Raw genomic sequence first — 27,504 nt, 5'->3', positions numbered from 1 at the left:
ACTTAACTCTTTCGCGTTTTTTGCGTCATACGCTGACCCAAACGTGAAACATTTTATTATTCCAATTACTTATGAATTTAATTGTTTTTTCAAGTTAGAAAAGCATCAAATTCAAGCAAAAAAAGGCCAAAGAAGACGCTCTGACTAAGAAAAGTCTTCTGAGAGCATTCATAGAATAATTATCGTAATAAAAGAGCGTATGTTTCAATGTTTTTATGTTTCACGTTAGACGCAAAAGGGTTAAACCATTGGAATGATTAATGGTGCTATGCAGGAAAAGAATGTCAATAAAAACTGATCATGACATTTTTTCCTGACATTTTTTTTCATTCTCTCTCACTCCCACTAATGTATTTTCCTATCTTTCGTCTTTCTCCCACGCATGGTGACGACATTTTTTTTTTCATGGCATGCTTTTTTTCTTGAGCACAACATGTTTTTATTTCCTTGAATTTTCCCAACATTTGGGGGTATTTTCCTCAAAGAAAAGTGGAAAATTCTTAGCTAAAGAGTCCACAGGGCCAGGAAAACAGTGAAAAATGGAAAATTACCGTCATTTATGGGCCAAATATGTGAAAATGTACGAAGTAAAAATCAAAACATTCTTTCCCTGACCAATTTTTACGAGATTCTTTTTCGGATTTTCACCACACAAATCACTTCCTGCAGGTTTTTTGGACCTTCCTACAGGTCATCTGCATAGGGAAGGTCGGCTTGGAGTCAGGGAAATGCTTCCTAGGTGGTGGAATCCCACCTGAACGCGGAAAAAACTTTGTCCGGGAGTGAATGTTTTGCTGTCGAACTTCACTGTTTTCACTTATTTAGCCGATAAATACCCACGATTTTCCACTTTTCACACTTTCACAGGCACTTAGAACACTTCCACAAGTCGCTTTTCACTTTTCCCGAGCTAAAATATCACAATTCACAGAGAAAATTGACGAAAAATAAGAAACGTGTTGACTACGCAAGAGCTTGAAAAAGAATGTCGCAGGAACATGTTTTTTTCTGTCATTCTTTTTCCAGCTCTTGTGAAGTCAACGTATTTGTTAGTTTTCTGCAATTTTCTCTGTAAATTGTGATATTTTAGCTCGGGAAAAGTGAAAAGCGACTTGTGGAAGTGTTCTTAGTGTATGTGAAAGTGTGAAAAGTGGAAAATCGTGGGTATTTATTGGCCAAATAAGTGAAAACAGTGAAGTTCGACAGCAAAACATTCACTCCCGGACAAAGTTTTTCCGCGTTCAGGTGGGATTCCACCACCCAGGAAGCATTTTCCTGCCCCCACACAGACCTTCCGTGTTGCAGATGACCTGTGGGAAAGTCCAAAAAACCTGCAGGAAGTGATTTGTGTCGTGAAAATACAGAAAAATATCCCGTAAAAATTGGTCAGGGAAAGAATGTTTTGATTTTTCACTTCGCGCATTTTCACATATTTGGCCGCTAAATGACCATAAATTTCCACTTTTCACGGCTTTCCTGACACTGAGAACACTTCAGCAAAGCCCATTTTCACTTTTTCATGGAAAAATATCCCCAAATACTGAGAAAATAATACGAAATGAAAAACATGTTGAGTGCACAGAAAAGAATGATGAAAATGTCGGAAGCATGCGTCAGAGAAAGACGAAAGATAGGAAAATACATTAGTGGGAGTGAGAGGGAATGACAAAAAATGTCAGGAAAAAATGTCATGATCATTTTCTCTTGACATTCTTTTCCTGCATAGCACCATAACTGCGGAATTTCACTCAAACTGCAAAAACTTCAAGCGAATTCAACCCCTTAATGTTCAGCAGCCACTGAGGAAGGCCTGGATAAAGTTTGAAAGCTTTGAGAAGTAAGCGTATTTTATTGGACGAGTGAAACCTATGCCTTGTGTGTGACGACCAGAAAAACAAGAAAATCAGTTAACCAGTTTGTTGGAAAAACCCTTCACTAGTTAATTTGGCAAAAAAACCTTTCAATTGGTTTAAAGAATATTCCGTCGATTTTAACACTTGTAAGATCGAGGTTTCTAACCTCAAAAGTTTGATCTTCATTTTCTCTGAAATGAAAATATTTTTCCAAGTTTTCTTTCCACGATCTTGAAGTAATGAAACTCCCCTATATTACAGATGTAGAATTTATCACGAAATGTTCAATAGATTTTAATTCAAGCTGATTTGGTCACTTTGGCCCGCAAAATCCTTAAAGAGTTAAGGAAACCATTTACCAGTCTATTTCGATGAAAAGAATTCACCAAACAGTTGGAGATATAAACCATTCACTTGTTAGTTGAGAACTTAGGAATTCCTTTTTATCCACAATTTCCTAATTATTTAAAAAAAGCTTCGTATTTTTTTAAGTTAATTTTTGGCGTAATGGTCTATGCAGGTTTAGTACGTAAAACTAAGAAGAAACTAGTTTTCTATTTAACCTTTGAATAGATTTCCTCGATTCAAGAAATATAGGAAATATCTCTACAGATTAGTCAACAATAAGAGGGATAGAGCGAGCCGTGTTGTAGATGTTGAGATTTGTGATTATTTCTTGACGTCAGGGGGATGCCCAACCCCGAGAAATCAGTACTTTTAGTGAGGCAGCAGGTTCTTCCGATCAAAATAAGGGATCAGTTTGCACAATTCCACTTGCAATCGAAAGTACATTTAGGGGCTAATTCTGGCAAAAATATTTTCTTTTCTTTTCTTACAATTCGTGAGTTATAAGGTTTTTTGGCATTCTCACAAAAAAAACTTATAAATTTGTAAGATCTAAAAAGTTTCACAGTTCAACTTTTAGAACACGTCGCGAGAAACATTTTTGCTATAATAGAAAAGAAAAAGTTTTGGTATTCCGGCCGATTTTTTTCTTATAACTTGTAAGAAAATCTTACAAAATCATGTGTTTTATAAGGACCTGCCGAGGTGCTTTTTCAATCTTTTTGTGATTTTTGTGACCACCAAAGCATGATTCATCGTCATGATAGGGAGCAATTAACTACTTTGACGGATACTTTACATGAATATGAGTGTTTGGAATTGTTTTGGCTTGTTTTTTAACAAAAACTTTTGTGAAATATGTGGAAAAAGTCTGACCATTTTTTTTTTGGGAATTATGCCAACGAATGTCAATACTTTCCAGAGACTTGGCCTTGAGGAAGATAATTAGATTATGCCTTCACGCAGGCTGCACTGAAAGATATTTCTGTATAGTGTAGATTAAAAAGCAAAAAGTTAGAGTACGAAAAGCCTTTTTATTTAAGAATATTAGATTCCCGACTTCATGCCTTTATGGCCATTCTGTAAAGCTCTGTTCTTTCACAAATGCTTCCAGCATCCCAGGATGGGATTCTGCTTATTAAATAAACATTTCATGCTGCCTGGGACTTGTCCGGGTATCTCTTCCCGGAATTTGTGGATGCTACAGAATGTCCAAAAGTTCCGGATGATTCAATTTTGCCCATCACAATCTAGATAAAAAAATTAAAAAAAAAACTCTTTATCATGTAAAATGCAAAAATACTTTAATAGGGTTAAATTTTTACCAAAAATCCCGAATAATCCATTGTGTTTTGTTGATAAATTCACTTAACTTTAACCTCATTTTATTTGTTTACATTAACTTTTTTCACTTCGTCTATTTTCGGCATTTTCAGTTTCACTTCGTTTTTCAACGTTAACAGCGACATCTGTTTTCGACTTCCAGTTTCGGAGGTCTGTTACTATAAAATAATGAAAAAGAAATTTTTGCTGGAACAGCAAACCTTACAAAATCCCTTGTAAGACGAAATAAATAGAAAATAAACGTCCCTTTTCAATAAATTTCCTGTAATAAAGTTCGATCCGAATTAATTTTATTTATTTTCTCAATGTCAAACGTCACAAATAGCGACATCTAGTTACGTTTTGGTGTTTTGAGGGGAATGTTCTAAAAAGGTGCTATAAAAGATTTTTTTTGCTGGAATACCAAATCTTACAAAATCCCTTGTAAGACGAAATAGATAGAAAAGAAAATATTTTTGTGAGAATAAGCTCCTAATTAGCTTTCGATTGATCCCTATCTCATTATCGAAATAACATTATTAATATAAAAAAAGTTAAAGTGTTTCTCGGGAATCGGTCGAGATTGAGCGAGATTCGAGAATTCCTCATACATTTTGTTCAACAAAAAGTGACTTTTCTTCACTGAAAATGAGGTTAAACCATCCCCTTGCTTGACGTGGTTAATTTTGTCCATTGAATGCCCTGAAGAAGGACTTCAATAGTCAGAAACGTTGACTTTTAATAAAATTTAATTAACCGAGCATGAGACCGAAAATCCGACTTTTAAGAAAACCTATTATGGGAAATATTTTGTTTAATTAATTAATTAGTTGGTGTTCCACTTCGTGGCCAACACCAAGTATTTAGATTGCTATAAGCTTGCTAAAAAAATAGTTTTTTAAACATAATTCTGACGCAAAGCATGAATAATACAATAATAACGCTGCGTGCTTATTCCTTTCGTGAAAAGAATTAGAGCTAAAAATAATTTATGTATCATACAGTTTTCATAATTATAATATTAGGAAATTATTATTCATTTCTGCATTTTCTTAAATCGTTGGAATGTTTTTTTTATGTTCCATTTCAATAAAACCAATGTTTGAAGGAATTGAAGACTCGATATAGGTTATGAAAACCATTCATCAGTATTTTATTATAAAAACCTTTCACATATCAAAGGAAGATAACCTCAATTCTAAGAGACATTTGGTGAACAAAAAAAACTTTCGTAGTGCTGTCAGTGCCCAAAAGAGCTTGTTTTGTAGTATTTTCAGCGTTCCCTCTCTAAAAAATAGGATTTAATGTGAAAATGTGTGAAAATTGGCGAAAGTGGTGTAGATTGTGTGCGAAAAAAGAACTCAATGATGAGAATCAGATTTGTGAAAACGAATCTATTGTACAGGATCTACTGGACATCGCTAAGAAATACTTTTTGATTGCGGTAAGAATTTTCTTTTTTCACTCATTTTTTATGATTTAAAATTAAATAGAGTTTAAATGGTATACTCTCTTATTAAAATTTTCTTTATACTAAAGACATAAGTGATATATTACAACAATAAGAATTGCTTTGAAGATGAGGTTCTAAAGAAACCTTTCAATGTACTGAAATTCAAAAATATAGTATAACAGTTTTTTTTTATTCTGTGCTTGTCCACTTTCTCAGTCAGTTTGTTTTATTCAAGAATATTTTTATTTCCTTTAGTTAGTTCCATTTAAAGGGACTAATTCTTCTATCTGCAATGATTGTGCCATTTTCCTGACCAAGCTAGACGACTTTGGTAGTCATTGCTTGAATGTTGATCAGATGTTCAATCATCTGATTTTCAATGAAAATAGCATAGATGCTTCACAACTGGATTTGGAGTCGATTCGTTTGGAATTTGAAGTTGATGAAGAGGATAAAGAGGATGAAGCAGATGAAGTTGATGAAGTAAATACATAATAATATTTTCGTTAGAAAAATATATTGATTTATTTATTTATTTCCTTAGGTTAGCGCAGACATGACGCTGGAGGAAGATATGATTGATTTCAGTTTAGATTTTGTTGATGATGTGGAAGCTCCTCCGGAGCAGATAGAATCTCCTAATGTTGCGTCAGCTACTTTAACACCCAGTAAACGTAAGCTCTTAACTTTTTAAACTTTTTAAGAAGATTATAATTAAAGTCAGTTAAGACCACTAGAGATGCTTTATATTGTCCTATATTCACAGAAGAAAGTCCAATGAAATCCATCACAGAGCAACACATAGAAACAAAACCTGGTGAGCCTCCAAGAAAGAAAAAAAGGGGACAACCAACAAAATCCGATCCGCCAATTGTGTGCAAAATTTGCTTAAAACAATTCAAATGTCTTTACATGTTGAATGATCATATGAAGGTGGATCATCATATGAAGGATCATAAGGATTACTACACATGTGAGCACTGTGATAAGATATTCTCAGGACAGTACATATTGCAGGCGCACAAAATTCTCAAGCATCAGAAAGATACGCGATTTATTTGTGAGAAGTGTGGGAATTTCTTTGCAACAAAAAGTGATTTTGAAGATCATAAATTTACCCACTTAGTCGACAAATCGCAGCCCTGTCCGGTTTGTCACAAAATGTTCGAGGGTAGCCTGAAGAATCACATGCTGATGAAACATTGTAAGACGAAAAGGAAAAGCGCTTCAACGTACTGAATTTTTAATATAATTCATAATCATCAAAATTGTCAAAAGTACAAACAAGGCTAAATTTTTCAGCACTTTATTCGCTCTGGGAGTTCATGGGCTACCACGAAAGATTCCGTGGGTAGATCAACTGACTTGAGTAAGCGATTAATAAAAAAAATTAATATTAATTTTAAAAAATATATTTGTAAAGAACAACACTTTAGGAATAAATTAAATAAATGAATTTGTTGTACTAAAATGTTTAATCAATAATTTTTCTTTATTTTTAATTAATTTTTATGTAGGGGAGACCGGGGTTAAAAAAGTCACATAAGGGTTTAGAAAAAGCTCAAAATATCATATTTCCCAAATAGATAAAGCGAAATGTATAGCTCACTTCTTTAGGAGATTTACTGCACTATAACTCTTTCTCAGATCATTTTTTTCTATCTAGTTAGGAAATATGATATTTTAGGCTTTTTCCAAACCCTTAAGTGACTTTATTAGCCCCGCTCTCCCCTATTTATTTCTTATTTAAGTTTGACCGTTCATATAAAAATTAAATATGTATATAAATAAATTTATTACATTACCTGTAGCACGTGTCCGTTGCCAAGGTTACCAAAGTAAACATTCCCGTGTTTTGGTTTATTAAACACCTCAACGGATTGTGAAGCACTTCAACAGTTGCGTCAATTGATTTTTAATTAGCAAAACGTCAAAATCCGACGCAGCTAAGTTGGTCATATCGCGGAATATCTCTTTTTGCACTATTTCTTCATGTTTTAAGAGTCAAAATGTTGAAAAACTGGAAGAATTGGTGTCGCCTGTGTGGACGATGTGATTACAAGAATGAAGGAATCGTCAATGAAGTGGAATCAATCAATGATTTCCTGGACATTGTCAACAAACATTTCACGATATCGGTAAGAATTATTTACTTTTCTCCCTCCTTTTTTGTTATTTATATCCTTTCTAGACTTTCTGGAACTTTTTTCCATCTATTTTAGTCTATTAATAATTTGAAAGAAATATCAAGAAGAGATATTCAATGAAAAAGCTTTTCATTTAATCAAATATTTAATTTGGGTGAAGCGTTTTAATTGGCTGATTGTCAGTTTGATTTGATTGATTTTTATTTAATCTCTTTCAGCTCATTCCTCATGATGAGAGATTGTCATCAATGTGCAGCAGTTGCACGAATTTTCTGACAAAATTGGAAGGATTCGAGGACAAATGCCTCAAGACAGATCAAATGTTCAAGGATCTGCTGAAGACACGAAGGATTTCCAATCCTGGACTTCAGGCAATTCGTTCAAAGTACGGCATTGAGGAATCGGATGAAAATGTACGTTATTTAGTTACTATATTAATTGTTTCCCGTTTTAAATGTTGTTGTTTGTTTTAGGATCCGTTGGGGATGGATATTGATGATCCTGTTGCAGTGAAACAGGAATTAACTGAAAGAGCTCGTAAGTTCTTTTAATTTTATATTTATTTTTCAAAGAAGATTCTAAAAAAGAAATTTTTAATTGAATTTAGAAGCCAGAGGGCAGAAGAGAAAAGCAGGGAATAAGAAACTCTTCGTTGTATCCTTCAAGGGGGATAAATCATATTTGGCAGTGTCATATGATGGTGATGAACCAGATTATTCAGACTTCATCGACAGTGGTAAGCTTATATATAAAACTGTTTTAAAGACTTTATAAATTATTCAATTTTCTTATTCAAAAACGTCTCTTTTTGTTCTAATTCAGTACGTACAACATTCAGTGTACCTGATATAACGTTGTACTGCCCAAATGATATAAGAATCACACCCGATGCATTCAGTTGTGTCTTTGAGAACAATCCACCGGAGTATGTGGTCCTCAAACCAGGAGGTACGTCAAAAGTGAATGATCCACCAGTACGGTCAGTTGTAAGCAGACCAGTTCCCGAGAGGATTGATGTTCTTGATTTCCAAGAACTCGAAAAGTCCTGCCAGGATTTGATTTACAAGCAAACTACACCGGTAAGTGATTTAAAACTTCAGAATCCTTGTTAGAGATCGCAATCAATTGTGGACTGTATTTTATTTATTCAAATTTGATCTACGGTGTGGGTGGGTGTGGCGAGGATGATAAAAATTCTATGGGGAGCGCGCCAGATCACAAAATGACAAATGTTGTCAAATGATTGACAAATGTTGTGAGGGATTCTATTACAAATAAATTAATCTGATTAAATCCTTTCTAAATATTCTACAACTTATTTTTACCTATTTTATGAGTTATCCACTTTTTATTCCCTTCACTCCTTTCATTTCTTTTGGTATCAAATCCTATTATAAATTCATTTTAATTAGCTAAATTTCATTGTTCATACATATATATCTTTCATCTTTTACCTTTTGTTCAATCAGCTTTTAAATCAATCAATATTTCTATCATCCCTCTTCCCCGTCAAATTCCTATAAAAGTTTTTCAGTTATTAGTGCCTACTCTTCATTTTGTGACATAAATATATGCTGATTACTTACTATTTTACATGGTTTTATCAAATTCACATTGGCGTCTCTTCTAATTCATTTTTCTTTCTTGTACAACATACGCCTACTACGATTAACTCAAAACTAAACCTTTCAATTCCCCGAAAAGGACTATTAGGGCTACTCAATCATTAACAATCCTAGTCATAGACATTAAATTTCCTGTTAATTATTCTTTTGACCAAAATTTTCATTTAATTGAAATTATCAAAAATGCCAGCAAATCCAAATGGTCAGTGGGAGTGGGATGTTCCAGCGTGAGGTGTCAAGTGAAGAATCATCCAATCAAGATCCTCAGGATGACTATCAAGCCATGGTAACAGCCACTGTACGCAAGAGTTCAAACACAAAGCAAATCCTCAAAGAAATTCGGTGAGATTTTTTTAGGAAGAATATTTTTCAATGAAATATTCGTTAATTTTTAAATTTATTAAAACACAATAGGGAAGTTAAGGAAAAACTTACAGCTGGACTTGATGACGTCAAAACTTCCTTGCAGCTAATGACCAATCGTGTTTCGTAAGAAATAATATAATTCTTAAAAATATTAATAGGATTATTTTAAATGCATTACCATGTTTTTTTCTAGAACTGTGGATGGGGCCAACAATCAAATTCTCATGAGTGTTGATAAGAAGATTGTCTTTGAGCAACCACACTTTTTGCCCTTTAAGACCGAAGAAGAATTCCTTGCATTCAACAGTGAGCCCAAAGATAGTGAAAAGTTCATTCTCGCCGTTAGTTCTCAAGCAAAATTCTCAGTTCTACATAAAATTTAATCCTTTAAAAACTTTGAATTTTCACGCAGGTCTCCTACTTCACGTGGCTACTTCGTAATACGCTGCATGAGAGTGTTCGTATTATGATTCAGAAAGGGCTAGATGATTGCTTTTCGAGGCGTGTGACTTTCTTTGGGGAAAATCATTCCATAAAGTTCAATGAGAGTGGCCTAGCTCGGGCTATTTTCCGTACGTTTGCCTTTTGAAACACACATTTAGTAGAAATTTGAAATGTCTAATTCTCAAACCACTTTCAGAGGCACTGGCAAATGGGCAGGATAAGTTCAGTATGCCAAATGCAGATGAATTCAGAATTGCCATTCAGGCGGCAATTAATGCGTCAAAGCAGCGCGATCGCAATCGCAATCGTCAGAGTCAAGCAAACAAAAGCGGTGATTACAGCCGCAGAGATGACACAGAGGACCGAAAGCCAAGAAAGCTCTCTGGAAATATGAAGTTTTTAGAGCAATAAAATAAGTTTTTATCTATCGCTCAAATCTAAATTTTTAAACTTTATTTTAGTTTGTTTTTATCTAGATTAAGTGGATGAAATAAAATGAAGTTTGGTTCAAAAAATGTAATTTTTAATGGAAACACCAATGCAAACTTCAGTGGCACATAATTTTGAATTTAGTATTTTTCCCCTTTTCTCAGCCCCAGAATGAAAATTCAAAATTCTGTGCCAGTAAAGTCTGAATGGATATTCCATCTTTCATTTGCTTTTTATCCGATCAAAATCCATCCAGTAGATCCTGAGAAAAACTTACTTTTGTCTTTGAAAAAGTATCCTGAAAAATTACAAGATGACGTCGCACACGAGAAATAGTGAAATAATGCCGCAAAACCATATTCTAGGGCTCTGCAAGGAATTAAATAAATGTTAAGACAAAATGTGACGAAGCTTCTGCTGTACCAGGTCATGATCTTGCCAGTACTCACATACTCATCCGAGACCTGGTCACTTAGCAAAAGCGAATGCAAACTCCTGTCCGTATTCAAAAGAAGGACTCTGCGAAGGATCTTTGGCCCAGTATGTGAGGAAGGACAATTCCGCAGTCTATAAAACCATGAGGTGTACGAGCGCTACCGAAAGGTAAATGTCGTCAAGCAAATACGCCTTAATAGACTGCGGTAGGCTGGTCATCTAGTACGTATGGATGAAGACGACCCAGCCCGGAAAGTCCTCTGGGGGTAGAGTCTATGGTACGAGGCGACGAGGAAGGCCCAGCCTCGGACGCCAAGTCAATAGGCGTGCCGAACTGACGGACAGTGGCGCGGGATAAGGACAGATGGAGGAGGATCCTAGATCAGGCCAAGGCTGGAGACCAGCTGTAGCGCCGGTTAAGTAAGTAAGTAGTAAGACAAAATATTATATTTTTTTTTTATTTTTCATTGTACATTCGAACGTTTCTTAGATTAATTTACATTGAAAAAAAAACTTTTTTTAAAATTTTTTCACAGAATCAACTTTTACACTTGATTTTAAATTTTATTATTTGCATATCTCTCTGAATGATATAAAATGTTAGAAATTCTTCAATTGATAAAAAAAAGTTAGAGAGTAAACAAAAAATATTTTGTACCTGAAGAAGGCGGAAACTATGATCTCCGAAAGGTTCTTTATAAAAAAAAAGTTCAATAAAAATAAAAATTTTGTAAATGATCGTAGAAATTTTTCAATGATTATAAAAACTATTTGTTATCAATTTGAGCCCAAGAATTGTTATGAAATAACTTTTTTTTTAAAATAAGTTTTATGTTGCTATTGTCTTGCCTTGTGGCTAATGACTGTACTCATAAGATCACTGTTGTCATGCAACACTGAACTCGATTTTAGAACGTGAATAAGAAAGTCGTTCTGTCTGTATAATTTACCTGCCTTTAAATCTCCTAGATTTGTGAGCTTTCACATCTTAAGGACCCTAAACTTTTGACTTATTACTAAACTTTTTCACTTTTTACCCCTTCTGGATCATGGGGATTTGTAGTTGATTGCCTGCAAAGAAAAGCCGTTAAAAACATTTTTGTTTGAAGAAATAGAATTTTCTGCAGTTAGTTAAAAGCCCCCTAATTGAGTGAAAATGCTGGAATCAGGAAATGCCCAGTATCGATTCAAAGTGACAATTTAGACATCCTTACTGCGGAGCAAGGGTAATAAAATTTATACGTACTTTGGTTGTAAATGTTCGAGCTTTGGAACAATAGTTCGCATTGGTTGTTGCTCTCCTGAAGCCTCTAGAGCTGCCAATTCAACTGGATGTGCTTTCCTTTTGTGACTGCGACAATTGGAATTATTTGCGAAGGTCTTATCACAGAATGGGCACTCGTAAGGCCTCTGACCCGTGTGTAAAATGAGATGATCCTAAATGAGCAGAAAATCAGTTTAGCTACAAAATTGAGTAGATCTAGTTGAAAAAAAAATTACTTTGAGAGTCTTTGAGCGTTTGTACTCATTGCCACAGTAGTGGCATTTATATTTCTTATCATCTGAATGCACCAAAAGGTGCATCCTGAGGGTTCGTGTGGTTTTTAGCTTGAGGTCGCAATGAGGGCATTCGTACATCTTATCCGTGTGACTCTCTTCGTGCCTCTTCAGATGTTGTGTCTTTTTGAACTTCTTCGGGCAACTGGCGCACTGATATGGCCGTTCGTCGCTGTGGATTGTCTGATGCTGATTGAGAGCACTTATTGTCCTGAAGGAGTTCCCGCATTCCTCACAAACGTACGGCTTGTCACCAATGTGCATCGCATGGATGTGCGATTGAAGAATAAACTTCTTGGCGAACTTTTTCTCACAGTACGGACATGGGAGATTCCGTCTCTCAGCTTCGGAGAGGTGCGTTGATTCGTGAACTTTGAGTTTGTACTTTGAAATGAAACGTCTGGAGCACTTTGAGCACACATGCGGCAATTCATCAGGCCTATGTTGCTCCAGAATGTGCTCCTTCAGGACGCTCCGTCTGCAGAATTTCTTCGAACAAAATTCACATTCATTTTCCTTATCTGTGGAGATTTTCGATCGTTTCCGCGGGTTTTTATGCGGCTTCTTTTCTTCTTCAGGCTGTTCACCTTGTTGATCAAAAAGATCATCTGGAACGTAGTCAGAGGTATCATCGAGATCTTGCTCAGGAGCTGCACTGTCTGCATCTGAATCACTGAATTTCGTTTCTTCCTTCACTTCAGCTTTGGGGTTAACAAGAATTTGTTGTTGGGTGCATTTTCTAGGACGTCCTCCTTCAAGGATCATTTTGAAAAAATCGATTAATCTTTGAAAATTTCTTTTAAAAAAAAATTTAATTTAAATACAAACGTTTTCTAGGTATGAGAGTGATTTGTTTCTCTATTTTCTTCCTCTTTCGTGTTCTTCGAACAGGGGAAAGTTCTGCAGGACTACTTTCTTCCTTCACCGAAATCTCATTTTCGTCTTCTGAATCGAGAGGATCAGGAATAACGACAGATTCACTTGAACGAGTTTCTTTTTTATCCTCCGTCAAGACATTGCTATATTTCTAAGAAATGAAAAAGGAATCAGTATAAGTTTTAAAAATCAGGAAAAAAATCAAAAAGAACTCACAACTTCTTCCCTATCAATCCCATAGACAACACGAATTGATTGAAGATCAGCATCTGTGATATCCTTACGTAGAATAAGTTCTCTAAACATTTGATCCACTCTTAGACATTGTTCACCGTAATTATCCAATTTTGCAAGGAAAGAGTGACACTCATTGCAAATCCAGGACAGAATACCTTCAAGAGGAACCAACTGAAAAAATTATATTGAGATGAGTGAAAATCTTCTATATAATAAAGAAAGGTCTCTCTATAATTTCGTTTCTGTTCCAGCTATGCATTTCCACACCGTTGGTCCGATCGTGATGAAATTTGGTACAGAGTCTACTGATACCAGGCGGTTTTCACCAACGACATTCATTTTCCCCCCAGAGTCCCCTTCGTAGCGCCCCCATATAAATTTCATGCTTTTCTTACTACTTTTTAAAATTGGCGCCCTTTTTGGCACATTTTGTTGAGGAGAAAATGAAACGGATGCATTTCACCGCTATCCGTCTACCTCACACTTTCAGTTTTTCGCAATTTTCTCGCCTTTTTCGCCGAATTTGAGTTTTTCCCGGAAAAATAAATATTTTAATAATCTTCTGGCCCCAGGTTCTTCTATAAACTAAATTTTGGCTTTGATAGGTTTAAGTTTCCATTTAAAACTTTGACAGGTTTTACGGATAAAAACACCGAAATCACAAAAATTATTCAAACTCTGAATAATTGAAGAAATATTTCGATAATTGAGAAATTCGAAATAAATATTAACCAAAAATAAATAAAAAAAATCATAAAATGTAAGAAATAAATAAAAATCCTCACCGAAATTGTAAAGTGTTTATTAACAATTTCCAATTGATCGGAAATAGATTCAGTTTTGTGAAAACATTTATCCTCTGAAGAATTACTTTTTGCACACAATCGACACCAATTTTGCCAATTTCCCAGCATTTTTCCCACTATTTTGACGAACTTTTCCAAAAGAAAACAAATCACAAGAGATTTTTGACACTTTGACGTTTAAAACACTACAAATGCGAGTGAAGAACATCAAGTGTCGATAAGACGAGAAAATGGGTTTGTTGTGATGATTTTTTGGGGAAAAACTCTGTGAAAATGTTGGAAAATTGGCGCAATTGGTGTCGATTGTGTGGAAAAAGTGACTCAACTGAAGGAAGCTCTATTTATAAAATGGAATCCATTGAAAGGCAATTGGAGATTGTAAATAAACATTTAACGATATCGGTGAGAATAAATTGTTATTTTTATCATTTTTCGATGTTGTACTAATGCTACTAAAATAAATATTAAAAATTAAAATATAATCGTTACTATTTTACCAATAATTTCTAATTTTTTAAAAATAATTTGTCATCAATTTATTCTAAAATTGTTGAAAACCCTTCAAATGTTATTCATCTAATGATCTATTGAAAAAGTTAAAAATAAATTAAAATTATTTTATTTGATTTTAAAAAAAAGTACGTTAGTTATATCTATTCTGATTATTCTACATTTCTTCTCAAAAAATAAAAGAATTCATTAAAAAACTTTTCAAATTCTTTTTTTTTCTTTAAAAACTTCTTTTTTTATACAATAGCTCCTTCCTTTGGACGGGAGTCTCTGCTCCATGTGCAATGATTGTTGTACCTTCGTGAAAAAGTTAGAAACTTTCAGCGAACTTTGTCTGAAAACAGAACAAATGTTCAAAGAATTAATCACCAGAGGACCAATTTCCGAGTCAGATATTCACGTAATTCGTTCCAAACATGGAATTGATAATGAAGAAATTGTGAGTTTAGCAAGTTTATGGACAAAAAATATAGAACAGCCTAAAAAAAACCTTTTTCCAGAAATATAGTTGTTCCATTGCGGAATCGGAAGACGCACAAATGGAAATAATTAAAGATGATCCAATGCTGTCAAATAGATCAATAGATCTTCAAGAATTTCCCCATGTCGCGGTGAAGAAAGAAGTAAATGATGTAGAAGTAATTGCAAAGCTCAGAAAACGTAATTTTTTCTTTATAGTGAACTAAAGGATCTCAAAATAATACACAATCCATTCACAGGTGGACGCCCACGTAAAAGAAATCAAACTACGAATGTACCTAAAACTTTAATTAAAAAGGAAACTGAACCCATTGAAAGTGATGACGATTGTCGAAATAGCGACGATGAACATAATTCCGAGGATATTTCTAGTTTCAATCACAAAGATTCTGTTCGAGAAAACAGAGATGAAGCTACATTTTTGCCGAAACGAAAGAGAATCTGGAAGGGACCAAGAGAGAAGAAACATTTCTGTCCAACATGCTCTATGAAATTCAATCGTCCGCATTTACTGAGAGAGCACGTAATTGAGGAGCATCAGCAGGAGAAAATGGCCTTTTCATGTCACACCTGCTCAAAACGCTTCTCATGCAAGAGAAAATTAACCCTGCACGAGATCAGCCATCTTCCTATGCGCGAAGGCTTGATTTATCCTTGCCCGCATTGCGATAAGAAGTTCAATCACAAGTACAAAATCCCCTCACACATCCGCGCTATGCACTCTGGTGATAAGCCATTTGTTTGCGAAGAATGTGGTAACTCATTCAAGACCAAAGGTGCCCTCAATGCTCATCAAATCAGTCACATTGACGAGCGTCCCTTCCAATGTGAAAACTGTTTGAAAAAATTCAAAACTCAGCGTGCCCTCAAGAAACACGACAAAGATACGCATAAAGAAACCCTTCACGACTGCCCACATTGCGAACTAAAACTCAAGAGTTCGAGAACACTAAAAATGCACCTCCTCGTTCATTCTGATGTTAAGAATTTCAAATGCAACTACTGCGGAAGTGAATTCAAACGTCGAAAAACTCTCAAAGTGCGTAAAAAACTAATTACTATCACTTCAATTTTATTTAATTAACTTAATCCCTTGAAATAGGATCATCTTATCCTACATACTGGTCAACGACCCTACGAATGTCCTTTCTGTGATAAAACATTCGCCAATGGTTCTAATTTGATAAGTCACAAAAAGAAGTCTCATTCCATCCAATTGGCAGCTCAGGAAGCATCTGGAGAGCAACCACGGATTGTTGTTCTTCCGAGACTTGAACAGTTGCAACCAAAGTAAAATAAATCAAATGATTTTTTGGAATATAAATAATTAAAAAGAAAATTTTTAATTGCAGGGAAGTGTTTTCATCAGTACAGGACTGCGAAGCAGCAAATAGCTGTTAATTTAATGGATAATTTATGAATAAGTAATAAAATCTCGAGTTATGACCGATTTTTGATGAAAAATTGTGACGGCCATATTAGCTAAACGGCTTGGCTGATTTTCGAAAATGAGGTATCGTTGGAAAGGTCTTCTTGATGACTCCAATAATACATCAACATTTCAGACCTCTTCCTATAATAGGGGCTGAGATATAGCAAAAGCAAAATTTTGAGGTTATCCAAAATGGCGGTCGTTATCATAGTTCTCCATGGGGTAAAAAAAACTTCAGTATCGTTAATTTTATTTTTCTTTTAAAATTTCATTCATTGTGTTTATCACTTCGTCTCTGTGAAGCCTTCCAAGACTTTCAGTCAGTTTTAGGTGGTTCCTGTGGTTCATGCCTAGTAAAGAGATAGGAAAGGAATAGGAAAAAGGAATGTAAAACGATTCACTTTTAAGTAAATTAGTGACTTACGGGGGTTGTTCCTCTTTTGGAATGTAGGCTACCCTCCTTGGAATTTTCGAAGCATCCACAGCTGCTAATTCAATTGGATGCTCTTTCTTTTTGTGATTCCTGCAGTTTGAGCCATTGTTGAATGTTTTACCACAAAATTCACATTCAAAAGGTCGTGCACCGGTGTGAAGTATTAGATGATTCTTAAATAAAAATAAAAGTAGTAAAAATTGTAGGAAAATTTATAAATTATTAATAGATATTAACTAACTTTAAGGGCATTAGCTCGTTTGTACTCATTGCCGCAGTAGTTGCATTTGTATTTCTTTACATCTGAATGCATAACCATGTGTCCTCTAAGGCTGTTCTTGCTATTGGCCATCACATCGCAGTGGGGACATTTGAATCTCTTGCCACGATGTATTTCTGTGTGGAGTTTAAATGTTGGACGATCTTTGAAGGTTTTTGGGCACATGGTACACTTGAATGGTCGATCGAGACTGTGCGTGACCCGATGGACGGTGAGACTGCCTTTTCTTGCAAAGGACTTGCCGCATTCTTCGCAAATGTACTTTTCATTGCTGTTGTGCATGAAAAATGCATGAGCTTTCATATTTTCAACTGTTCTGAACTTCTTTCCGCACTGCGGGCATGGATGGATCTTCTTGACTTCATCTGGCAAATGGACAGTTTCGTGCAGTTTCATTTTTGATTTTGTGTAGAAGCGCCTTGGACATTGGGAACACGCATAGGGTAGTTCACCCATTTTATGAGTTTCAACAATATGCCTCCTCATTGAGGCCCAGCGAGAAAATGTTTTAGAACAGATCTCACATGATCTTGGCTTATCTTTTTCGCTGCTTGTCCTATTGCTTTCCCCTTGAGAATCTTCATCACTTTGTGTGTCTTCTGGTTCATTTTCAGAACAATAGCTTGTTGGCTCTTCTGGTTTTTCGTTTAACTGAAGAGAGTTTTCAACTTTCTCTGATTTCTTTGGTCTTCCACCTGTGAAACAAATTTAATTAGTTAATTTGGAGACAATGCATTTAAATTTAAAACTTACGTTTCCTACGAGTTGTTATCGGTTCTTCTGGTTCTTCGTTAGAAATAGATTTATCACTGTCTATTTCACGATCAGAACATGAGCCTGTGAAACTAATTTCTTCTTTATCCTTTTCCAACTTTTTAGGTCGGCCGCCTAATAAAAAAAATACATATTCAATTAGAGAATTCAAAAAAAAAAAGCCAAAATATAAAAAAACAAACGTTTTTTTGAAGGCTTCAGAGGTTCTTCTGAGACGGGTTCCTTCAAGTCCACTTCCAGAGGGTCAGAAAATGTATCTAAAGGAGGAACGATTTCCTTTTTGTCTCTATCATTTTCAAACTCAGTAAGAATTATGCTATATTTCTGAAAAGTTTTTAAATTTTTAATTTAAAATTAAGGATTTTTAAATGTCTTGTTAAACTTACAATTTCTTCAGCGTCGATTCCGTATTTGAAACGAATGGATTCGAGATCATCGTCCGAGATATTTTCAGCCTTAAGGAGTTCATTAAACATTTGATCTGTTCTCACGCATTGATCACTGAAGTGTTCTACCTTTGTAAGGAAGCTAGAACATTCACCACATATAGACGATTGGATACCCTCAAGAGGGACAAGCTGCCATAAGAATTTTTTTTTAATACAAGACTTTTAGAAAAGATCGCAAAATTGTATTCTAAATCAAAGATCCTAATTTTAGTTTTCTTTTAAAAGATTTATTACATGTAATAGGTTACGCCGTAAAAATTTAGCCTAAGGTTCGACATTTGGATGTTTTTTTCTTGAAATGTTTAGGAAGTAGAAAATTATCATATAAAAATAATAATTAAGCTCATCTAAATAACAATCTAATATTCCTATCAGTAGATATTTCAAATTATTTAATTTAATATGAATTTAGTATCAAATTTCATACCGAAATTAGAAGGTACTTGCTGACAACTTCCAATTGATCTTTCAGTGTTTCCATTTTATAAACTGCATCCCCGTCTGTGAAATCTCTTTTAGCACACAATCTGCACCAACTTTGCCAATTTGTTTGCATATTTTTCTTTCTAATAAATTAATTGCAAAATGTAAACAGAGGACAATAAATTTTCTGAAAATCTCTACAACGTATGCTAACTTTTTGACTTTAAAGTGTTTTACAGAATTTACAAACTGTTGATTGGCTTAGAGTAAGTCCAAACACACAATTCAAATGTCAAAACAAATGAATGTCAAAAAATCCTTTCACATATTTTTTGTTTATAAATATTAAATGATTAAAAATTAAAGCACAAAAATGTTTGAAATTTGGCAAAGTTGGTGCAGATTGTGCGCTCATAGGAATTCCACTGAAGGAGATGCAGTTTATAAAATAGATTCCATTAGAGATCATTTGGATGTTATTAATAAATATTTCGTGATTTCGGTAAGAATCTTTCTTCATTTATGAATACAATTAGAGAATAATAACACATTTATATAAATTAACTTTTGTTTTATATCCTTTATTCTGTAATTATTAGTTTTATTCAAAAAAAAAAAAAATAACCTACGTAAATAAAAGATTTTTAGAATACACTTATGAAACCCTTCAAATGTGTTTACAGAAGCATAAACAAAAGATCCTTAAATTTTGTAGCTATCTCCACTTGAAGAGGAGTCATCTATTTGCGAGGAATGTTGTGGTTTTCTCACTAAATTGCATCATTTTGGTGACCAATGCTCTAAGACGGATCAAATGTTTAAAGAATTGATTCAACAAAAAAATCTATCTGAAACAGAACTTCAATCTATTCGCGTCAAATATGGCGTCGATACTGCAGAAATTGTAAGTTAAAGATCATTAATTTAGGAAGAAGAAAACCTAAAAGATAAACTTTTCTATTAGAAATATAGCACATTGCTGTCTTGCGTTGAAACCGGGGAGGAGTCTAAACAAGAGAACACGTCAGAACCCTCAGAATCTTTGGATCAGCCTCTGAATCGTTTAGAGTCAGATTACAGTGAATCCGTAAAAGAAGAAGCCTTAGACATCAAAGCGGTTGCAGCACCTCGAAAGCGTAACTGAGAAATACTAAATAAAAGTTAATCAGTCTACTTGTTAACCGTTAACTTTTAATTTAATTTTAAGGTGGTCGCCCTAGAAAAAATGCATCCGAAGTAATACCAATAAGAGCACCCCAAAAATTACGAGAAAGAAAGAATGACAAGAAGGAATTTAAGGAGATTTTGAGGAAATCAAACAGGATTTTGTACAATGAAGAAAAGAAAGAAGAATCACAAAGTTCACTCTGTAAGAAAAATGAAGTTGATCAGAGAGACGAAGAAGATTCAGATTATGTGGCGGAAGAAGCACAAATGCATTCAGAGGATGAAGATGAAGTAGATGAGCCTAAAGCTAAAAAGCAACACCGTTCAAAGAGACCGCCGAAGACGAAATTTAATATTTGTGAAATTTGCTCGAAAGTCTACAGCAGGCGAGCCTTACTAAATGTCCACATTCGTGATAAGCACACGGAGGAGGGTTTGCCGTATGCATGCTCCCAGTGTCCCAAGCGATTCGTTACAGAGAAGAAACTAAAGGTCCACGAAACAATTCATCTGCCCGAGGAAGAAAAATATATCCATCCGTGTTCCTTTTGTGGGAAAAAGTTTAGAACTGTTGAGAATTTGCAGGCTCACGTTCGTGCGATGCACGTTCGCGATAAGCCGTACGTTTGTGAAGAGTGTGGTAAGTCTTTTCGCAAGAGGGGTGCACTTACATACCATCAGATGAGTCACAGTGACGAGCGATCTTTCCAATGCTCATACTGTCCGAAGAAATTTAAGAATAGACCGTCACTTAAGCGACATCTCGACATTCACAATGATCAGATGTACGAGTGTCCACACTGTGATCTCAAACTCAAAACCAAAATCACCCTCAGGATGCATATGTTGGTACATTCAGACATTAAGAAATATAAATGCCACTACTGCGGGAATGAATATAAACGCGCCAAAACATTCAAGGTATGCCGGTTTGTTATATATTAGCTGGACTGACATATAATTATGAACTGATACAGCCCATATACTGATTACATTCATTTTGACTAAATCAGGATCACCTGTTCCTGCACACGGGACAAAGGCCATACGAGTGTCCATTTTGTGATAAAACCTTTGCAAGTGGAGCTAATTGTCGGAGTCACAAAAAGAAGGCTCATCCAGCGGAATTGGCGGCTCTTGAAGCATCTGGAATTCAGTCTACATCCAGGAATATTCCAACACTTGAGCATTTACAGTCAAAGTTAGTATTTTGAATAAAAGTTAAAGTTTTTTTTTCTCAAAACTGATCTATATGTTTAAAAATTATTTATTGCCAGACAACCGCCATCTGAATCTCACTTTTCAATGGAACAAAACTTTAAAAATGAAAAGGATTAGAAAGTGTATCATTTGAAAAGTCATCAGTAATAAAGTCCAGATCATAAGTAGTAGGATTTATTTCTTCAGAGTTCGTTGATTTTTTTCAGTTTATGACACAGATTCTGACGATGATGCTGGTTGACTGGAAAGAAAAACACAAATTATTAATTATTTTAAATTCATTCATTAATTTTGTGCAACTCTAACTCATATCGGCGCTCCCGAAGATTATGAACCATACTTCTATGTTAAAAGATAGAAATATGGTTCATAATCTTCGGGCAGGCCGATATATTTTCTAGTTTGAGAAGTAAGAAAATCAACTTTTTATGAGTCTTAAAAAAATATGTTGTGTTAAGAAAGTTCAACGTCTACGAACGTCCTGAGATTAATTAAAGATTTATATGTTATTACAGGAACATCCCTACCGGGAGATACACCAAACGAATCGATATCTTAATATATAAAGCTGAAATGTTTGTTTGTTTGTCTGTCTGTGGCACATGAACTCCTCCTAAACCGCTGGGCCGATCTTGATGAAATTCGGTATGGGGGTAGAGGGGGTCAATACGAGTTGCAAGCGCTATATGGGATTCCACCCCGACTCCCCTTTATAGCGCCCCCACAGAAAAATTGATTTTTCCCATTTTCTACCTGCTGAAGGGTGAAATAACGGGATTTTTTTATTTTTAGAATTTTTCGGTGTACCGTATTATTCATCCCCCTACTAATTAATATACGCCCCCCTTTTATAGCTTAAAATGGAGTTTGCTCACACGTGATTGGGGACTCGGGTTGACTAGTTTAAATATAAAACAAACAAAATTAGATAAAATTGATCCTAAAAAATCAGTCCAATTTAATAAAAAAAAAAACGAGAAGATTTTGTGAATAATATTAGAGAATTAATGTTCTATTTTATCTACAGCGAAGAAAAAATTGTTAAACACAAGGAAAGTTGATCCTCGGGGAGTTTAGGTCATTGGAGTAATTAATATACATATTGAGTTGTTTAGTTCCCCAATTATCGGTGTTTGATTCGCCCCACTCTCTGTACACCCCCCCTGGCTAGTAAACCTCTTTCTGACCAATTATTTTATGAGTTACGGATCACTAGAAAAGGCGTGCGGAACATCCAAGTCGTGTGCATGGAAGGTCCTTCAAAAGATCCGCACGCGCTATTCCGTAGCTCATAAAAAAGGAGTCGGTGCCCCCCAGGGTACGAGAAATACCACTTTGGAAGAAAAAGGTAATATTGGTAAAAACGGCTACTCATAGAAACGATATGCAAAATGCGAGAGCTCTGACACGAGCCTTTCTTACGAATTTTCTATGCACCTTTAATGGATGCAGCATACTCATGGACGATGAAACATACTGCAAAGCAGATTTTCAACATTATTTTTCCGTGTGCAGATGTGACGCGGACATAAACATAATTGGTGAGTACGTAACAATGTGGTGACGAGAACGGTACTGTTTGAGAGTTCAGAAAATTTTCGAGAGAAAGTTTTCATCTAATTCTTAGACCACTTTCTTGACGAAATAAACACCCGATTTCAAACGGAATAATTTCATGAGCAAGTTTACACTCTGGAAACGTTTCAGAGCAAATCTGAAAACAGGAAATATTAGAATATATTCAATGGTATCTCAGTATAACGACCTCTCGTCTTCTTCACACTCATATGTAATCAGTTGTCGTTATACTGAGGTACCATATTTTAGTCTATACTTTTTTTAAAGACGTCTTAAATACCTTTAATGAAATCCCTTTTCCTGGTAATCTACAGTTATCTTAAAAATACTGCAACACTTCATACCTTCAAATCATACCTTCGAAGCCAGACATCTTGATTAAACAGATTGAATAGACTAGCTTTCCTGAACATACCTACACTGACGAAACGAGGTAACAATGGAAAATGTGTTTGATAGCAAGACTAACTATCGGAGTTTCAATATCATGCTATAAATGACAAGTAAATTTTTATTCCTCCTCGTTGTAACGTGTTCATATAACAACATATCCACTTCTACAATTAAGTACGCCTCTAATTTAAAGTCTAACAAAAACAAGAGATGGAATTCTATAATCTTATAATTAATCCATGTGATAGACTAATCTTAAAAAAAGTATACTCACTCTGATTGCAAAGGTTGCAATTTTTGCAAATCTTCCAACCTGGGAAGAAGTGTTACTTCTGTTTTCTCTCCTGAAGCCTCCCAAGCTGCTAATTTGAATGTATGTGATGCCCTTTCGTGTTTCTTCCGATTTGAACAATATGTGAATGTGAGATCACAAAATCTGCATTTATACGGTTGCTGACCGGTGTGCATGATGAGATGGAACTAATTAAAAAGAAAAAATATATTTTTTAAAAAAGATCCAAGCCAATTTGAAGGTAGATTCAAAGCCGTCCCGGGACGAGGATCTCACCTTGAGATTCTTGGAACGTTTGAATTCCATTTCACAGTACTGGCATTTGTATCTTCTAACATCCGAATGTACCAACATGTGGTATTTGAGACTGTCCTTAGTTTTGCGCTTTACACCACAATGTGGACACTCATATGTGCCTTCTTTGTGTATTTGTTCGTGTCTTTTGAGTTGCGGTTGATTCTTGAACATTTTAAGGCAGAACGGACATTCAAATGTGCGCTCCTCGCTGTGACTAATTTGATGTTCAACCAAAGCACCTTTTGTGACGAAAGATTTACCGCATTCTTCGCAAATAAATGGCTTTTCGCGGTAGTGAATTGCACGGATGTGTGTATTGAGATTTCCCTTTTGTGAACACTTTCGATCACAATATGGGCATTGGTAGATATTTCTCTCAGCTTCTGACAGATGAATTTTCTCATGCCTCTTCAGGACCATCACAGAACGGAAGCATTTTGAACATTGGGAGCACATATGCTTCCTTGCATTTGAACTATTTTGATTAATGTGCGATTTTTGAATATGCTTCTCCAAGTAACGCAATTTTATGTAAGTTTTCGAGCAGATTTCGCACACATGCTTCCGACTTTGCCCTTCATCTTTTGCTTCATTTTTATTACTATCCTCTTGCAACTCTTGCAATGATCCATCTGGCTCTTCTTTAACTTCGATCTCTTTAGATTCATTTTCACCTTCATTTGAATTATCGAGAGAATTTTCATCTACGAATTTAGGAGATTCTGATTTTCTGCTTTTGGTGCATTCTTTTCTTCTTTTACCTAAAAAAGATCTCTTGTGATTTTGTAGGAAGCTTTTTGTTAAATTATGCTCACGTTTCTTTGTATGTTGGGGAGAATTTAAAACATTATTGTCTTCCTCTTTCACAACCATCGGACTATTATTTTTCTGCTCAAGTGGATCAATACTATCATCCATGTCAGTTAAAAATGGTATTGCCGGTTCCTGAATTTCAGTTTCAGCCAAAACTGCACTGTATTTCTGAAATTGATATTTAGACATACATTTTAGTTATAAATAGTTTATAAAAATGTTTTAAAAAAACTTACAATCTCATCGTCATCAATTCCAAATTTGTACCGAACAGACTGAAGATCGGAAGTTTTAACATTTTCCATTGTAATTAGTTCGTTAAACATTTGCTCTGCTTTCAGGCAACGATCTCTAAAGTCAATAAGTTTGCTCAGGAATATAGAGCATTGCCCACAGATTAGTGGTTCCATGTTCTCAAAGGGTAGAAGCTGTAAAAATTCGTATTCATTACTATTAATTAAATTCATTTAGCTTTAAATTGATTAAAAAATTATTTAAAAATATTTATTACATTATTCATTTCTATTATAAGTAAGCATTTGAAAGGTTTCCTGTAAGTATGTTTACTACATAAATAGACAATATGATTTCTATTTTAACTATTTTAACAGTTACTTATTATTAAGAATAAATAAAATAAATTAGGCATGTAAATAAGTAAAATTTTATAAATTAACAAGAAAAAGAGAATATTTAATAAAATGAAATTATTTCCTACCGAAATCATGAAAAACTTATTAACAATTTCCAATTGATCTGCAATTGGTTCCATTTTACTTAATGCATCACTTTCATCAAAATCACATTTTGCACACAAACGACACCAATTTTGCCACTTTTCTAACATTTTAAATGCTATTTTTCACTAATAAACCAAAGAAAATCACTCAACTTGACCATCATTGACGTTGAAGTTGAAAAGTTTCTTTCTTGTTTTCACCAGGGATTGTAAAATACAAAGAGTAGAATTTTCTACATGGTGTAATTTATTCTCTACTATTAATTACAATCCTTTGCTTGAAGTATTTCCAATTTTGGAAGTATTGTTACTTTTGTCGGTTCACCTGAAGCTTCAAGAGCAGCTAATTCTGCAGGATGAGCTATCTTTTTGTGTTTCCTGCAATTTGATCCATTTGCAAAGGTTTTACTGCAGAATGGACACTCATATGGTCGCTGACCAGTATGGATGATGAGGTGATCCTTGAAGGACTTAATACGTTTGAACTCATTTCCGCAGTATTTGCACTTGAACTTCTTCTCTTCCGAATGAACCAGCATGTGCATTTTGAGGTTGTGCTTTGTGTTGCGTTTAACACCACACGTTGGACATTCATACAGAGTACTCGTGTGTACGTCTTCGTGCATTTTCAAGCGTGGTAAACTTTTGTACTTTTTCGGGCAATGTGAACATTGGAAGCTTCGTTCATCGGTATGGCTGATGTGATGCTCCTTCAGCGCTCCCTTCGTCACAAATGACTTCCCACATTCCTCACAGATGAAAGGCTTTTCATTTTTATGAACAGCCCTTATGTGAATTTCAACATTTTGTATACTTCCGTAGAGTTTTTCACAGTGTGGACAAGGATGAATGAGTTTTTCTTCTTTAGGTAAATGCGATACTTCGTGTACCTTTAGTTTTTGCGCTGTAACAAAACGCTTTGGGCATGACTGGCAAGCAAATGGCAATTCTTCAGTAGAATGTTTTTCACGCATGTGAAGAGTTAGCATATATTTCCTGGTGTAAGTTTTTGAGCATATTTGACATACACTTGGTTGTTCTCTGGCACTCCTAGGTCCCCTATAGCGCTCAGCACGATCACGTATGAGAGTTTCCCGTTTCGTTTTATCACGTTTAGGGGATCTTTTTACAGAAGGACTCCTTTGGAATACTATTTTATCCTTTTCATCAGTTTTTCGAGTCAATCTTGTTTTAATTTCTCTTGTATGTTTTGTCTTTGCCTCCGTTAGAGCTTTTTTAAGAGACCCTCTAGGTCTTCCACGCTTTTTGTGAACTATCTTTACTTTTTCCTGAACTTCTTTTTTAACGTAAATACTTTCTTCCTCATCAATTGCATCTGAAGCATCTGAGACATGATCAGAATGTAAACAATCATCCGCAGTTTCCTTTTCAGTTTCTGTAGTCGTTAAAATGACGCGGTTTTTCTATAATAATAATAGTAAATATAGGTATGGTTTTGAAAAAAAAACGTTTTAAATAAAAAATTAAAGGTATTTAAACTTACAACGTTGTTACTGTCAATGCTGTATTTAACTCTAAGAGACTGAAGATCAGCATCAGAAGTGCAATTATGGAATATTTCATTAAACATTTGATCAACCTTCAGGCAGCGATCATGAAATGATTCTAATTTTGTAACAAAATCCGAACATTCGGTGCAAAATGTTGGTTTTATACCCTCAAGTCGAGTAAGCTAGAAATTGAAAGCAATGATATATTAAAAGAGCATTATTATAATGTAAAAAAATTTACTCTTTCTGAAATTATTTTGTTGTAATATTACTTATATAAATACTACCCGGTTAAAACTATCTCTAATAAAAAATATCTTAATCTCAATATAATGTATAAAAATATTTTAATACATGTAATAAAATAAGCATAAACATTTGCAACGTTTCCCCGAATATTCTCAAGAATTTTATGAATTTACTTTTTCTCTAATTTTACGAATATTAACAAGAAGTTCAATGTTTAAATGATTGTTTACAATAATCTGAACTCTGTTTAAAATGAAAATCATTGAAAAGTAACAAATCATTGAACAAAAAATAAAAGAAACCTTACCGGAGTTATAAAGAGTTTGTTGAAGATTTCTAATTTATTGTTAGGTGATTCCATATTACAACTTTCTTCTCCTTCATTTGAATCCTGTTTAGCACAAAATCTACACCAACTTTTCCAGATTTCTAACATTTTTTCAATAGTTTATTATGAGAGAAATAAGAGCGCAACTAGAACTAAGATGTATTAGATGTACAAATGAAACGTTTCACTCGACTGTTTTAAAATTAGAGACATTTGAAAGGTTTCAGCAGCAGAGACAC

The 27,504-nt window shown here is 34.7% G+C and overlaps 7 protein-coding genes across 9 annotated transcripts; 4 read left to right on the top strand and 3 right to left on the bottom strand.

Moving 5' to 3' along the window:
- The first annotated feature begins 4,696 nt into the window (after nucleotides 1-4,696).
- Nucleotides 4,697-6,445, top strand: LOC129789420 (zinc finger protein weckle-like). Of its 2 annotated transcripts, none has more exons than XM_055826230.1 (4): nucleotides 4,697-4,965; nucleotides 5,230-5,457; nucleotides 5,519-5,648; nucleotides 5,741-6,445. In XM_055826230.1, the coding sequence occupies exons 1-4, from the start codon at nucleotides 4,834-4,836 to the stop codon at nucleotides 6,211-6,213; spliced, it is 963 nt and encodes a 320-aa protein (XP_055682205.1). In that variant the 5' UTR covers nucleotides 4,697-4,833; the 3' UTR covers nucleotides 6,214-6,445. The 2 variants fall into 2 exon arrangements, with proteins under 2 accessions (XP_055682205.1, XP_055682206.1); XM_055826231.1 differs by having other exon boundaries at nucleotides 4,708-4,965; nucleotides 5,744-6,445.
- Nucleotides 6,446-6,884: 439 nt separating this feature from the next.
- LOC129789365 (uncharacterized) lies at nucleotides 6,885-10,071 on the top strand. The gene is made up of 10 exons (XM_055826146.1): nucleotides 6,885-7,112; nucleotides 7,340-7,534; nucleotides 7,595-7,658; nucleotides 7,729-7,857; nucleotides 7,944-8,200; nucleotides 8,937-9,088; nucleotides 9,161-9,235; nucleotides 9,306-9,453; nucleotides 9,525-9,684; nucleotides 9,753-10,071. Exons 1-10 carry the CDS (start codon nucleotides 6,984-6,986, stop codon nucleotides 9,965-9,967), a joined length of 1,524 nt encoding a protein of 507 aa, XP_055682121.1. The 5' UTR covers nucleotides 6,885-6,983; the 3' UTR covers nucleotides 9,968-10,071.
- A 791-nt stretch (nucleotides 10,072-10,862) lies between these two features.
- LOC129789362 (zinc finger protein weckle-like) lies at nucleotides 10,863-14,115 on the bottom strand. Its single transcript, XM_055826143.1, has 6 exons — nucleotides 13,876-14,115; nucleotides 13,070-13,261; nucleotides 12,806-13,004; nucleotides 11,921-12,729; nucleotides 11,667-11,857; nucleotides 10,863-11,491 (listed from the first exon to the last, which is right to left on the bottom strand). The coding sequence occupies exons 1-6, from the start codon at nucleotides 14,002-14,004 to the stop codon at nucleotides 11,437-11,439; spliced, it is 1,575 nt and encodes a 524-aa protein (XP_055682118.1). The 5' UTR covers nucleotides 14,005-14,115; the 3' UTR covers nucleotides 10,863-11,436.
- A 54-nt stretch (nucleotides 14,116-14,169) lies between these two features.
- LOC129789379 (zinc finger protein 813-like) lies at nucleotides 14,170-16,337 on the top strand. 2 transcript variants are annotated; one of them, XM_055826171.1, is made up of 6 exons: nucleotides 14,170-14,298; nucleotides 14,654-14,845; nucleotides 14,907-15,066; nucleotides 15,126-15,925; nucleotides 15,989-16,176; nucleotides 16,239-16,337. In XM_055826171.1, the coding sequence occupies exons 1-6, from the start codon at nucleotides 14,170-14,172 to the stop codon at nucleotides 16,285-16,287; spliced, it is 1,518 nt and encodes a 505-aa protein (XP_055682146.1). In that variant the 3' UTR covers nucleotides 16,288-16,337. The 2 variants fall into 2 exon arrangements, with proteins under 2 accessions (XP_055682146.1, XP_055682147.1); XM_055826172.1 differs by lacking the exon at nucleotides 14,170-14,298 and having other exon boundaries at nucleotides 14,704-14,845; nucleotides 14,915-15,066.
- A 214-nt stretch (nucleotides 16,338-16,551) lies between these two features.
- On the bottom strand, nucleotides 16,552-25,369 carry LOC129789242 (zinc finger protein 91-like). Its single transcript, XM_055825891.1, has 12 exons — nucleotides 25,157-25,369; nucleotides 24,675-24,866; nucleotides 24,441-24,606; nucleotides 23,605-24,386; nucleotides 23,311-23,516; nucleotides 18,682-18,823; nucleotides 18,192-18,383; nucleotides 17,988-18,129; nucleotides 17,785-17,919; nucleotides 16,993-17,726; nucleotides 16,743-16,924; nucleotides 16,552-16,668 (listed from the first exon to the last, which is right to left on the bottom strand). Exons 1-12 carry the CDS (start codon nucleotides 25,283-25,285, stop codon nucleotides 16,635-16,637), a joined length of 3,036 nt encoding a protein of 1,011 aa, XP_055681866.1. The 5' UTR covers nucleotides 25,286-25,369; the 3' UTR covers nucleotides 16,552-16,634.
- On the top strand, nucleotides 18,952-21,232 carry LOC129789359 (zinc finger protein weckle-like). The gene is made up of 6 exons (XM_055826138.1): nucleotides 18,952-19,179; nucleotides 19,393-19,581; nucleotides 19,642-19,813; nucleotides 19,885-20,765; nucleotides 20,858-21,045; nucleotides 21,122-21,232. Exons 1-6 carry the CDS (start codon nucleotides 19,051-19,053, stop codon nucleotides 21,180-21,182), a joined length of 1,620 nt encoding a protein of 539 aa, XP_055682113.1. The 5' UTR covers nucleotides 18,952-19,050; the 3' UTR covers nucleotides 21,183-21,232.
- A 32-nt stretch (nucleotides 25,370-25,401) lies between the features above and the next one.
- LOC129789374 (zinc finger protein 493-like) lies at nucleotides 25,402-27,441 on the bottom strand. The gene is made up of 3 exons (XM_055826164.1): nucleotides 27,245-27,441; nucleotides 26,682-26,870; nucleotides 25,402-26,601 (listed from the first exon to the last, which is right to left on the bottom strand). The coding sequence occupies exons 1-3, from the start codon at nucleotides 27,371-27,373 to the stop codon at nucleotides 25,438-25,440; spliced, it is 1,482 nt and encodes a 493-aa protein (XP_055682139.1). The 5' UTR covers nucleotides 27,374-27,441; the 3' UTR covers nucleotides 25,402-25,437.
- Between the last annotated feature and the right edge of the window lie 63 nt (nucleotides 27,442-27,504).

The sequence above is a fragment of the Lutzomyia longipalpis genome, chromosome 2 (assembly GCF_024334085.1).
Source record: "Lutzomyia longipalpis isolate SR_M1_2022 chromosome 2, ASM2433408v1".
Taxonomy (NCBI): domain Eukaryota; kingdom Metazoa; phylum Arthropoda; class Insecta; order Diptera; family Psychodidae; genus Lutzomyia; species Lutzomyia longipalpis.
This window is presented reverse-complemented; position numbering and strand designations above follow the sequence as displayed.

Coding starts and splice junctions, on each gene's coding strand:
- LOC129789420 (XM_055826230.1), top strand. CDS start 4,834: ATGTGTGAAAATTGGCGAAAGTGGTGTAGATTGTGTGCGAAAAAAGAA. Junction 5,458..5,518: donor AAGCAGATGAAGTTGATGAA/GTAAATACATAA, acceptor TTATTTCCTTAG/GTTAGCGCAGACATGACGCT. Junction 5,649..5,740: donor TACTTTAACACCCAGTAAAC/GTAAGCTCTTAA, acceptor CTATATTCACAG/AAGAAAGTCCAATGAAATCC.
- LOC129789365 (XM_055826146.1), top strand. CDS start 6,984: ATGTTGAAAAACTGGAAGAATTGGTGTCGCCTGTGTGGACGATGTGAT. Junction 7,113..7,339: donor ACAAACATTTCACGATATCG/GTAAGAATTATT, acceptor AATCTCTTTCAG/CTCATTCCTCATGATGAGAG. Junction 7,858..7,943: donor TTCAGACTTCATCGACAGTG/GTAAGCTTATAT, acceptor GTTCTAATTCAG/TACGTACAACATTCAGTGTA.
- LOC129789362 (XM_055826143.1), bottom strand. CDS start 14,004: ATGCTGGGAAATTGGCAAAATTGGTGTCGATTGTGTGCAAAAAGTAAT. Junction 12,730..12,805: donor CACTCTCATACCTAGAAAAC/GTTTGTATTTAA, acceptor TGATCCTTGAAG/GAGGACGTCCTAGAAAATGC. Junction 11,858..11,920: donor AACGCTCAAAGACTCTCAAA/GTAATTTTTTTT, acceptor CTGCTCATTTAG/GATCATCTCATTTTACACAC.
- LOC129789379 (XM_055826171.1), top strand. CDS start 14,170: ATGTTGGAAAATTGGCGCAATTGGTGTCGATTGTGTGGAAAAAGTGAC. Junction 15,067..15,125: donor AATTGCAAAGCTCAGAAAAC/GTAATTTTTTCT, acceptor ATCCATTCACAG/GTGGACGCCCACGTAAAAGA. Junction 16,177..16,238: donor CTTGAACAGTTGCAACCAAA/GTAAAATAAATC, acceptor TTTTAATTGCAG/GGAAGTGTTTTCATCAGTAC.
- LOC129789359 (XM_055826138.1), top strand. CDS start 19,051: ATGTTTGAAATTTGGCAAAGTTGGTGCAGATTGTGCGCTCATAGGAAT. Junction 19,180..19,392: donor ATAAATATTTCGTGATTTCG/GTAAGAATCTTT, acceptor TAAATTTTGTAG/CTATCTCCACTTGAAGAGGA. Junction 20,766..20,857: donor AACGCGCCAAAACATTCAAG/GTATGCCGGTTT, acceptor TGACTAAATCAG/GATCACCTGTTCCTGCACAC.
- LOC129789242 (XM_055825891.1), bottom strand. CDS start 25,285: ATGTTAGAAAAGTGGCAAAATTGGTGTCGTTTGTGTGCAAAATGTGAT. Junction 24,387..24,440: donor TCCCCAACATACAAAGAAAC/GTGAGCATAATT, acceptor GATCTTTTTTAG/GTAAAAGAAGAAAAGAATGC. Junction 18,384..18,681: donor GCAAGTACCTTCTAATTTCG/GTATGAAATTTG, acceptor TTCTTATGGCAG/CTTGTCCCTCTTGAGGGTAT.
- LOC129789374 (XM_055826164.1), bottom strand. CDS start 27,373: ATGTTAGAAATCTGGAAAAGTTGGTGTAGATTTTGTGCTAAACAGGAT. Junction 26,871..27,244: donor ACAAACTCTTTATAACTCCG/GTAAGGTTTCTT, acceptor TTCAATTTCTAG/CTTACTCGACTTGAGGGTAT. Junction 26,602..26,681: donor GCATTGACAGTAACAACGTT/GTAAGTTTAAAT, acceptor TTATTATTATAG/AAAAACCGCGTCATTTTAAC.